Source organism: Macaca thibetana, chromosome 15 (assembly GCF_024542745.1).
Source record: "Macaca thibetana thibetana isolate TM-01 chromosome 15, ASM2454274v1, whole genome shotgun sequence".
NCBI classification, from domain to species: Eukaryota; Metazoa; Chordata; class Mammalia; order Primates; family Cercopithecidae; genus Macaca; species Macaca thibetana.
The window spans coordinates 80,871,494-80,884,400 of NC_065592.1; the positions used below are offsets into that span (position 1 = coordinate 80,871,494).

Below are 12,907 nucleotides of genomic sequence, written 5' to 3' on the forward strand. Positions count from 1 at the left end.
TAGTAGAGACGAGGTTTCACCATGTTGGCCAGGCGGGTCTTGAACTCCTGATCTCAGGTGATTCACCCACCTCAACCTCCCAAAGTGCTGTGATTATAGGTGTGAGCCACTGTGCCCGGCCAACAACTTTAAAATTTTATTTTTTTCTTATGAAATAACACATTGTTGTGAAAATATTTAAAAGGAAAGAAAGGAAAAACATCTGCAGTTCTACCACTTCAGAGATAATATCCATGTTAACAGTTTGGTGAATATTCTTCTGTTTACCTGTGCACACACATATACACATATTTTTTATAAAAATATACTGAATATTCTTTTTTAGTAAACTGATTTTTCATTTATTAAAATGGAATGAACAATTACCTATTGGATACAATGTTTTCTATTTGAGTGATAAGTATACTAAAAGCCACTAGGCAATATATCCATGAACTTGTACCTCCTGAAACTATAAAAATAAAATAAAATAAAAAGAATTGAATAAACATGGTTTTCTGTGTTACCAAAGATTCCTATTTATTTTTTCTACACACAAGGTTTTGAATAAATTTTGTACAATGATCCTATTGTTCAACAATTAAGCCTGGGCAACATAGTGAGACCCCACCTCTAAAAAAGTAAATAAATAAATTAGCCAGGCATGGTGGTGTGCACCTAGAGTCCCAGCTACTAGAGACACTGAGGTGGGAGGATCACTTGAGCCTGGGAGGTCGAGGCTGCAGTGAACCATGATCGAACCCCTGCACTCCAGCCCAGGTGACAGCAAGACCCTGTCTCAGAAAAATGAAACAACAACATTTTTCCAATTTTTCTTTATCCTTGTATCTACTTCATTGAATGTCCTATGACTTAAGGTTAAGAAATAAAATAGCTGGGTCGAAAGCTGAATGATATTTTTAAAGACTATTGATCATTATTGCCAAGTTAACTCTTCCCCCGTCCAACCTTTGCTAACCTGACAGGCCCCAGATGGTATCCCATTTTACATACTTTTCTTCGACCACAATGAGGGTGAACTTTTGTTCCAATGTTGACTGTTAGTATTTTCCTCTGAAAATTGCATGCTTGTGCCCTTTCATGCCATTGTCCATTGAGGTTTCTCTTTTTCTTATTGACTTATGAAAACATTAAAAAATATCCAGCCTATTATCCCTGTTATATATATAGCGTGAACATTTCTACTCCCATTTTTACTCTGTTTATAGTGGGATTTTAGAAAACTGTTTGATGCCTTTGTGCTTTTCTGGCATTTCTTATTTAATCTGCCTGTCGCTGATACAGCATTAGCGTTCACTTGCCTGAAAGGCTTTTTAAAAGGAGAGTTATAGCCCCCAAACCCACTCCAAAGTACACTATAATCATCCAGTGAAAACATCTGTGTAATTGAAGCATCATTAATGTCTCTGTCCCAAATTCAAAGAACTCTAAAGGGCATTGTTAATTTTACTTCATCATCAGCCCCTTATTAACCTTGGCAAATGTTTAACTTGGAGGCAAGGATATTCAAGGCAACTCACAATTTACTATGCAATTGGCTGCAAATGTTGAGGTGGGTTTTTTTTGTTTATCCAACTAAAAGAACTTTATGTCCCTCTAGCACTAAATTATGACATCTTATCTCACAGATTTAACAGCATCTAATGGTTCTATCTCTAGGTAATGTAATCCAGCTGGAGTTCGAAGGTATGCAAAGCCCACGTTTTAGAACAAAAGGGTATTTTTCTCTAGCCAGTAAATAAAAGTGATTTTTTTTTCAGCTATAAAAGGACAAAAGGTTTTGAAATGATCCCACTGGGCAGGGTTTCCTAGACTTGTTTTTTGGCAGTTGGCCATGGAGCTAACTCAATCTTCCAAACTTCTTCCATTTTTGTAGCAGTGTGAAGAATTCACTGGATGAGACTAAAGACACTTCATGGTGTGATGATTAATGCCCAGGGTCCTGTTAACCCAGAGTCAACCACAACTGGACATCCAGCAGTGCCATTAACAGACCCTTGATCAGTGTATAGGAAGAACTAAAAACCTGATCCTTTCTCTTATTGATTTTAGTACCTTCATGGCCACCCTCAGATTTGCATGTTTTCCTTATTGAGAAAAAATGTTTAACATTTAACACCATAAATGTCACAAGCACGATAAATGGTCTGTAGCTTTAGTTAGAAGTTGTCAAACATGTTTGACTTAAGTATTGTTTGATCCCATTTTCAGGGGTTAAACAGCTCTGTGGCATTGGGTCTCCCTTGTCAGTTTTCATATTTTCTATGTACATTTCATAGTTCTGAAACCCAAGAGCACTGTGGTCCATTCTCATTGCCCTGCTGCAAGAAGGTCCACCCCATGGACCCAGTCCTGTTTCTCAAGATGTTACTATTGCTAGAGTTAGAGGATAAAATTACATGAATAACCAAGAACAATTTGTGAAAGTGTGTATTGAGGAATCAGCATCTTGCGGTAATGCACACAGCTTTATTAAAATCACCAACAAGATCAACAGCAAAAATGTGTGATATCCCAGTCACTGTTCTAAACATCTAGGCATATTTACTTGCTTAATCCTGACAGTAACCCCATGGGGTCGGGGCTGTTATTGTCCATAGGTTACAGATCAGTACTGCAAACAAAGCTAAATGACTGAGCCAGGATTAGAACATGAGAAATTTAACTCTAGAGTTTGTCCTCTTAACTTGATTAAGTTGATAAAACAATGCTGCAAAATGGGTGATGGGGTCCCCATTTTACAAATGAGAAGCTGAGGCTCAGGGGAATTAATGACTTTGTAATAACTTTCCACACATCTGTGAGGTAGCAATTTGGCTTAAGCCCTAATTCTAAAGCTTTCGCCAGAATACCACATGTCTCGCAATACAACACATTTCTTTACATTCATGGCTTTATTCACTTCAGAAAGAGCTTATAATTGGCTAACAGATACCTAAATGGGCCTGTGACACACTCTTCTGGGTTCTCATTGCACAGGAAGCTGGTCATTTAGACTGCAGTCTTCATTTGTGTGCATGATGCAATAAGAACTGCTTCTAACTCTTTCTGTATGAATAGCTGTGGGATTTAGCTTCTCTATTCATTCCTACCTCAGGAACTTTGCTTTTTCTGTGCCCTAGCTTGGAATACATCATCCCCAGATCTTGGCGTGGCTGACTCCTTCTCAGGTGTCAGCTCAGATGCCATTACCTCAGAGGGGGCAAACCCTAACTATCTGTATTAATCTCCTAGGGCTGTCATAACAAATCACCACCAACTGGATGGCTTAAAGCAGTACAAATGTATTCTCTTATAGTTCTGGAGGCCAGAAGTCTAAAACCAAGGTGTTGGCAGGACCACGCTTCCTTGGAAGGCTGTAGAGGAGGATTCCCCTTGCCTCTTTCAGTTTCTGGTGGCTCCACACGTTCCATGACTTGTGGCGGCATAACTGTAATCTCTGCCTCCATCTGCATATAGCTTGCCCCTCTGTATTTCTCCTCTTCTGTGTCTTCTCCTCTTCTTATAAGAACATTTATCATTGTATTTAGGTGCTACCTGGATAATCCAGATGAGATTGAGATAATCTCACCTCAAGATTCCTAACTTAATTATATCTGCAAAGAGTATTTCCCAAAATAAGGTCACATTCACAGGTTCCAGGGGGACATATCTGTTGGGTGGGGGGACCGCCATCCCACCTTAGGTAAAGCAGCTTTTGGTGCTGTTATGCTCTGTGACATCATCACCTCTTGATTTTCTTCAAAGCACTTATCCTTATTTGATGCATCTTGTTCTCTTATCTACTTTTCTTTGCCTTTCTCCATCTAACTCCATCTACTTGGATTCAAACTTTATGAGTAAAGAACTATCTTATTCACTGCTTTACCCCAAGATGTAGAACAATGCTTGATATATTGTAGCGGTCACCAAATATTTACTGACTAAATGAATAATCTCATTGGGCTAATGAGATGTCAACTTGGCTCTCTGATTCCTTCAGAATCCAAGTTTTACTTTTTGTTATTTTATTTGAATTTCAGTTGCATATTTTTCAGAAATGCAAATGTATCAGGAGACACATATTTAACATAATGGATAAATAGATCCAATCATTTAAATAAGGACATTAAATCATCAAATAAGGACAAGTGCTTTGAAGAAAATAAAGAGGTGATGATGTCTACATAACACTCAATCGCTAACTGGCCTTCTTAGTTCATTTAGCTTTTGCTTTGCTCCCAGAAATGAATCCTCAGTAGAATTTTTCTTTCACCCTTAGGCTCTGACCACCTCCGAGAGAAGGATGGCCTGTGGGCTGTCTTGGTCTGGCTCTCCATTATTGCTGCCCGGAAGCAGAGTGTGGAGGAAATTGTCCGAGATCACTGGGCCAAATTTGGCCGCCACTACTATTGCAGGTGAGGAGAAGGGGAAGGGTCTCTGTATGGACCCTGAAGAAATACTCCTAGAACAAGTTTCTAAAACGAATGGGCTAGAACCTTAAAAAGGAGGCATCTTCCCAGAAGATCTGAGGAACACAGAGGCTGGAGCTGAATCACCCCTTATAGATGGTTGGGGATAGTGTCAAAGGCTACCAAGCTGGAAGGCACCAATTTCCTTTCTCCTTATGACATCACTCTGTAATCTTTTCATCAATGCTTATAAGGTAGATGTCCATCTCAACGAACTCTGAACTGCAGAGCTTTGAAAAGTTATTTGGTTACTATCATGGCTGTGAGAGTCATGCAGTCAAACCAGAGGCATTTCTTGTTGGTTTTCCATCCATATTTATCAAGTAAAAAAGGCAGACACAGAAGCTGTGACAGGTTGGGGTGCTTTCATAATCCTCTCTCTACCTCTGTCTTACCTCCTCACCAATAATCAGGTTCAATGTCCAAGATGCCTGAGCTGGCACCCTTTGAAGGAACCTCATGGTTCAAGAGCCCCAGATATTGCTAAAGTTTTATCCTCATGAAAAGAGGTACAGGCCAGGTATGGTGGCTCATGCCTGTAATCCCAGCACTTTGGGAGACCAAGGCAGGTGGATCACCTGAGGTCAGGAGTTTGAGACCAGCCTGACCAACATGGTGAAACTCTTCTTTACTAAAAATACAAAAAGTAGCTGGGTTTGGTGGTGCCCACCTGTAGCTACTCGGGAGGCTGAGGCAGGAGAATCGCTTGAACCTGGGAGGCGGAGGTTGTAGTGAGTGGATCTCCACTCATTGCACTACAGCCTGGGCAACAGAGTGAGACTCCATCTCAAAAACAACAAAAAACAAATAAACAAAAAAACAGGGGAAAAGAAGTACAGAAAAGGAAACCATTATTTTGGAAGGAAGGAAAGGAAAGATCAGTGGGTAGGAACTTAGGGTTGGGGGTCTATGTCACTTTCCTATTGTTTAAGTAAATGAAAGTAAGAGTATTCTGGAAGTGTGGTTACTTGCTAGGAGTGTGAACCTAGGTATGCTAGATGTGTGTACATAACAAGAACCAAGCCATGGGTTAGGAGGAGGGAGTAGGAAACGATGTTAACTGTAAAGATCTTGGAGGTGGGGCAAGGGAATCCTTGGATAGTCTCAGAGACTCTGTATTAAAAACAGAAAGATTGTGACTCATTTTGCTTTGTTTATGAATAGTTAACTACTTTGAATGTTTGGTTGTGTTTCAAGAGCTCAAGGGACAGAAAGAGAGCTTTAGGCTTCCCTTATAAGGTGATTATTTCTTCTGTTAAGAAGCCTTTTACTTAGATGTGTATCAGAGAATAAGGAAGCCCATGATTGTACTCGTTAAATCAAAGAGATTGCAATCTTCTGGGAGATGTAGACAACAATGATATCATATTCTTAGTTCCCATTTAGTCAAGAAAGCTGGGGATGTGATAGCTTGCAAAACACCTCAAATTATTCAGTGTATCATAAAAAATGAATTCTCAGGACAGGTAGAAACTTGGTTTACTCATCATTGTTTCTAACAAGTACCAAAACCCCCTGATTCGTGTGTGTGTTTTTTTTTCCTGGTATACCAAGAGTTAATTGGCAGATGACATTCTTCAGTTGCATGAAACTGTTCCAAAAGGTCCAACATGACAAAATATATTATGATTGACAACCTCTGGCCTAGTGAGATCGCTTTGAATCAGAGATGTGTTCCTCATAATTTGTGGAATGATTATCTAGGTTTCTGCTGGTGTCTTGAATAATCGGTGTTATGATAACTGTATTTATAATGTAGTTTATTTTTTGTGGCCAAGAGCTTACACGATAATTACTTCTTCATTACAAATACCATATTAGAGGATAATATGCGATAGATTTAATTTCTTCTAGGACATTGAGTTATGTTTCAGATTTCTGTCCAAAAAGATCACAGAGATAAAGAAAAAGGGAGGAGAAAATACATAGAATGAAAGGTAAACATTTCCTTCAACCCCCAGCAAATGGCAAATTAAAAGGTGCTTGGGAAATGTAATTATTCCTCGCTTGACAATTTTCTTGGCAGGCTGAAAATAATAAAACAATTTCACTTTAACTAATACTGAGCCTGAATATCTGAGAAAATCTTCCAGATTGTTTTCCTTGTATGAGTAGACCCCAGAGGGAATCCTCCATTTCAGGGTTTCTTCCTTGAAAGTGTGTTGTTATTGGTGGTTGTCAGATGGGGATTTGGGGGTGGAAGGCAGTGCTAGATCCTGCTTGTATATGAAGGTGAACGTTTGAGCAAATGAATCTGATGATTCTCAACCCTAGACTGAACGTGATCTATCATACTAGTGGATTTTTTTCAACTCCTGAATCTCTTTCAATGCCTCTCTATCTCCTGCTAGACTCTCTTCTCCTGTCTTCCTGCCCCTTTCTCCTTTGTTAGGTCTCTATCTTCCCCAAATGTCTACCTTTAAAGTCACTGCAGTCTCAGAATATATGCACTGCTGAAAAAGAATGTTCTGAGAGAGTTCCTTTTTTATCCGTCTGAGGCTGAGAAAAAAACACCTTGTGTAGGAGGAAGAGAATAAAAGAAAGGGATATAGATGCAGGGGACCCATTGCTAGACATGGTATTATTCCATATTTTGCATCTTGGCTAATATGCTGATGTTTACTGGATGTCTTAAAAGATTTTAAGCGGAAAAAAGTAGTAACAACTATTTAGAGCTTCCTTCTTTCAGTTCACTCTGAGAACTCACATCCTTTTTTCTATGCTACAGGAAGCCCAAATGTAAGATCCTCCACAGTGACTTGGGTGGAGCTGCCCCTCCTATGGCTTCCTTCTTAAACAGACACTCCTAGGTGTGCCATTTGGTCTCAGCCAAGACCATCTGACATTGTAAAAGATAGTTTCTTTATGGTAGTGATGGCAAATAAAAATAGTTAGCTTTTTTAAGCACCAGTGCCTGGCACTGTGCCAACTCTTGGTATACATCACCATATTTTAAACCCCACAATGACAAATGCAATTGGTATTATTTTTAGTCTTTTTTTTTTTTCTAATTGACTTTCAGTCCCATTGTTACATTGCTACTCTTGGCTAGGAGGTCTTTTTTGAATGGAACAATTGTGACATGTCTTCCAAGTTTCCAAGAGTTCTATAGTATGCTCAGTTCCCCTTCTCCCTTTCTTTTTACCTTGTTTTCTCTCTCTTTCCTTCCTTCCATTTCTCCCATTTTTCATTCCATTCTACTTACATAAAACTTACTATGTACCAGAAGTAGCAGAGAACAAGACAGCTAAGGTGTCTGTCCTCCTGGAGCTCACATTCTGGTGGCCAAAGACAGATAATGAATAGATAAACAAATATAAAAACAAGATACATACAGTTTGGGGTAACTACCAAAAGAAAATATAAAGGGTGATGAGAGAAGAAGACAGAGTGGGGAAGCTGCCTTAAATACATGGTCAGAGAAGGTCACATTCTAATGGTGGCAATGGGTTTGAAAATGGAAGGAGAGAATGAGCCTGGTATTTGAAGAGCTGGCAGAAGAATGTACAAGGTAGAGGGAACACACAGCAAGTGCAAAGGGCCCAGAGGTAGGAATGGGTGCAATGTCAATGCGCACTGGAGAAGAGGCCAGTGTGGCTGGAGTCAGTGAACAAGGGTAAAAAGACAGAACAAAGTCGAGTCAAAGAGGTGGGCAAGGGCACATCCTACCATGCCTGATAGACCAAGGTTAAGGTGTTGAGTTTTGTTCTCAATGTGATAGGAATTTATAGAGGGATTTAATAGAAAGTGGCATGATCTGATTTTTACAAGATTACTCTGGTCACTGTATGGGGAATGGATTGTAAGGGTCGGATGGAGGAGGGGAGATCAGTTGAAGGTGCATTTCTGTACTGTCCTTTCCTGAAAACAGAACCAATGATTAGATGACTGTAAGCGGGCCACCCAGTTGCTGGTTCTCTGATTAGGTTTCTGTTCCTCCTGTGTCCTCACCAGGTTTGACTATGAGGGGTTGGATCCCAAGACGACATATTATATCATGAGGGACCTGGAGGCCCTGGTCACAGACAAATCCTTCATTGGCCAGCAGTTTGCTGTGGGGAGCCATGTCTACAGTGTGGCGAAGACGGATAGCTTTGAATACGTGGACCCTGTGGATGGCACTGTGACCAAGAAACAGGTACTTTCCAGGAAATCACTAAGACAGGTTATCAGGCAGAACCAGTGGCCAAAATGTCCTAGAACTGGAGAGGTCCTTAGGGATGATCTAAGATGACCTCATTTTATAGATGAGAACTCTGCAGCCAGGAAAGAAGAAAGCCCTTGATGAAAGACACCTAACAAGTTAGTGCACAGGGTAGATTAGAACACCGGCCTTCTCTGGCCAGGCGCAGTAACTAATACTTGTTATCCCAGCATTTTGGGAGGCCAAGGTGGGAGGATCACTTTTGAGCTCAGGAGTTCGAGACCATCTTGGGCAACAAAGTGAGACCCCATCTCTACCAAAAAAATAAAAAATAAAAATAGCTGGGCATGGTGGCACACACTTGTAGTTCCAGCCACTTGGGAGGCTGAGGTGGGAGGATCGCTTGAGCCCAGGTGGTTGAGTCTGCAGTGACTCATGATCACACCACTGTACTTCATCGTGGGAGACAGAGTGAGACCATGTCTCAAACACACACACACACATACACATACACACAAAACAACAAACAAATAACAACAACAAAATAACATGAGTACTGTATGTCCAGTATTCTTTCCACTTGGTAATGGATAGACCAATATGTCAAATAAATACAGACCCAATATTTCCTTCTGAAATGTTTGTAGCTGCAGGTGCTTGTATGTGGTGGCCATTATTGGTGACGGATTCAGAAAAGTTACCAAGAACTAAAGATCCCTGTCCTTGGGCCCCTACGTACAGGGATATTTTACTTTCCATTACCTTATGTCACTAAAAAAAATCACAGGAGCTTAGTTGGGTGGGTTTGGTACCCAGAAAACCCAAAAGGAAGACATGTGGTTCAGACTGAGCATCATAGATAAGTAGGTGAATCAACTGCAGCTTCTATTAAGGTCTTGTCTTTATGAATTGTGTAAGCAAAGTTGATAGCTACTATGATTATTTCTCTTCTCAGTTTGGTTTATTTACTGGCCATAGCAAATATTGCCCCTTCTGGAAGCACATGTTAATGTTTACAGTCTAAATAACATACCTTGAGCAATGTTAAGAGAAATTCCATTCTAAAATTTCCAAATTCTTATCTTTTTATATATTCTTCATAAGTACAGAGTGTTAAGTCAAAGCTGCAGATATTTTGGGACTACGTACAATGGCAGTTACTGCTATTTTAATTTGACTAGTGTTTCCTATGTCCTCCTTGTCCTACGGTCCCTTGACTTGCAGATACTCCAAAGTCTAATGCCTCTTGTTACTATCTTGGTATTCTCTTTCTGATTAGCTTAGTTCTCTCTCTGGTTAGCTTAGATGATCTTTCATCTCTATCAAAACACCAGTCCTTCATTATAGAAGCCCTTCCCTGACCCAACAAATTGATTACAACCCTGCTTTGAAAATACACAGGGCAGTAGAGAAAATAGTGGGTAAGAATTTAGAAAACTCAGAATAAAATTCTACCCCTACTGCTTAGTAGTGTGTGGCTTTGGGAAAGTTGCTTGATTTGAGCCATAGTTTCTTCCTCATCTGTAAAATACCTATTTCACAGAATTGCTTTAGAAATGAAATGAAATAAAATACCCAAAAGCTCCTAGCTATCTTTTATGTATGGGGTGCACAATATATCTTTTGTTGTGTTTTGTTTCACTCAAGGAAGGTTGCTTGTAGACTGGACTGAATTCACTCTGAAATAACACCAATGAATCAGTCCTTGGAGATGTGAAGTCAGGAGCTCAGCTGGCATCTTTGAGCCCCTGTGCCCTGGATAGATCTTTTCCAGTTTTGGACCACATTCCCACTTCCATTTTACAAACTTTTCTTAGATCCAAGTCTCATTTTGATGTAGAATTCAAGAGATATAAAATAATGTGTTTTTTAAAGTATCCTTGGGATATTTTTGCTCACTGACAAGGAAGGCTTAGAAACCATTCCTTTGAGGGAGTGGTCTAATCTGCACTCAGTTATGGATTTTATCTACTTGCAAGAAGCTTGTCTGTTGAGCTTATTTGTTTTGCTGTTAATCCAGTATTCCTCTACCTTATCTCTTCCTCAATGTACTCAGTGTTTGGATACCTTTTCCTTGGATTTTCTTTAACTGTTCACATCAGGCCAATTCCTCAACTGGATCTCCAGTTCATCTATTTACTTCATTTCCCCTCCCCCTCAATAACTCTGACTGTTGGTTTTCATTTTTACACTGGAATGTATCTGATATGGTTTGGCTGTGTCCCCACCCAAATCTTATCTTGAGTTGTAGCTCCCATAATCCCCACGTGTCATGGGAGAGACCAGGTAGGAGGTAATTGAATCATGGGGGCAGGTTTTTCCTGTGCGGTCTTGTGGTAGTAAATAAGTCTCATGAGATCTGGTGTTTTTATAAAGGGCACTTCCCCTGCACATGCTTTCTTGTCTGCTGCCATGTAAGATGTGTCTTTGCTCCTCCTTCACCTTCCACCATCATTGTGAGTCCATTAAACCTCTTTCTGCTAGAAATTACCCAGTCTTGGGTATTTCTTCATAGCAGTATGAAAACGGACTGATACAATATTGATTTCCCCCAGTCTCTTCTTTGCTCTTCTGAGCTCAAATGTAGCTATAAATAGATACATGCCACCAGGATCTGCTCTGGGAATGTTTCTGGTAAAGAAAGAAGATTTTTGTTCCTTTCCCCAGATTCCAGGACCCAGGTGATATCTTCATTGGCTGGTAGTCCTGAGACACACTAGAGCTTCTCTGCAGGTCTGGGTTTGGCTCAATGGGGGTGATGAGAGACCAGTTAGTTAATACTTAGCAGCATCCCCATTGTTGGCAAGTTACAGATGATTCCTTTGCTACAGTTGGTCCTGTTGGGTAGAGGTGGAATCCCTGCATAGCAGTGCTGTGGAGACCCTCTCAGGATGTCAGCATTCATCAGCATTCAGTCCCAGGGATAGTTGAGTCTGGGGCACACTTTAGGTAACATAGTGCAAAATAAGCATACTTTTCACACTACAGACATCTAAAAGACTTATTTGAATTTAAATAAGCTAGTGTTCTAAAATAGCCATTAAGTACCTCAGTGCATTCATTCAGTGGATATTTATTGACAGCCTACCAAATGCATAATTTGTTTTTTTCATGGTACAGTTTTAAAATGCAAATATATAATATCTTTATTGAGGTACAATTCATATACCATACAGTTCACTCATTTAAAGGGCATACTTCCACAGTTCTTAGTATATTTACAGAGTTGTGCAGTTATCACCACAACCAGTTCAGAACACTTTCATTGCCCCAGAAAAGACATGTTGTGCTCTTCAGCTGTCATCTTCCCTCCAGCATCCCTCCAACCCCCAGCCCCTGGCAACCCCTGATCTTTCTGTCTCTATGGATTTGCCTATTTGGGACGTTTTATATAAATGGAATCATATAATACCTGGTCCTTTATGACTAGCTTCTTTCACTTAGTGTCATATTTTCAGGGTTCATCCATGTTGTACCATATATCAGTACTTCATTCCTTTTATTACCAAGTAATATTCTATCACATGGATGTACCACAGTTTGTTTATCCATCCATTTGTTGTTGGACATGTGAGGTATTTCCACTTTTTCACTATAATGCTGCTATGGGCATCCATCTACAAGATTTTGTGCAGAGACAGGTTTTCAGTTCTCCTGGGTACACACTTAGGAGTGGAATTACTGGGTCAAATGGTAACTTATGTTTAACCCTTAAAGGCACTGCCCTACGGTCTTCAGAAGTAATTGCACCACTTGACATTCCTGCCAACTGTATACGAGGGTTCCAGTTTCTCCACACCTTTGATGCTAACCCTTGTTATTATGTCTTTGTGATTTTAAAATACTGTTATTTTAAAACAACCTACTATATTATGGATGATTTTTAAATTAAGATAGAAGGAGATTTTATTTCTATAAGGAGAAACAGAACTATATCTCTCTGTTAGCAAAGCTCAGAGGAGACATAATACTGCCAAGTATCTGCTTCCTACGGGAGGCAGATTGCTGTGGTTCTCTTCAGTATTCTCTTGTGTTGGAGTCAGACACAGGATTGAAGGCTGGCTTTGTCACTGCCTAGATTTGTGATTTTAGGCATGTTATTTAACTTCTTTGAACTTCAACTTGAGGGGAGGAGCTAGTGATAGTTATCACACATGCATCATGGGGAAGGTTTGAAGAGAAAGTCATGCGAAGCCTCAGGTACAGTGGCAAGTACCTAACTGATGCTCAAGAAATATCAGCGCCCTCCCCCTGACCAGAATCCTTAATTTGATTGAATATCAGTTCAAGAAAAGGATACAACTATTCTCTC

At 40.0% G+C, this 12,907-nt stretch overlaps 1 protein-coding gene across 2 annotated transcripts in view; it reads left to right on the forward strand.

Annotated features, from left to right (window-relative positions):
• PGM5 (phosphoglucomutase 5) overlaps positions 1-12,907 on the forward strand; it is a 180,145-nt gene that overhangs the window by 121,196 nt on the left and 46,042 nt on the right. For both annotated transcript variants that reach the window (XM_050761744.1, XM_050761745.1), the window contains 2 exons: positions 4,262-4,397; positions 8,406-8,589. In XM_050761744.1, coding sequence (XP_050617701.1) covers positions 4,262-4,397; positions 8,406-8,589 — 320 coding nt within the window. The remainder of the gene's footprint in view (positions 1-4,261; positions 4,398-8,405; positions 8,590-12,907) is intronic.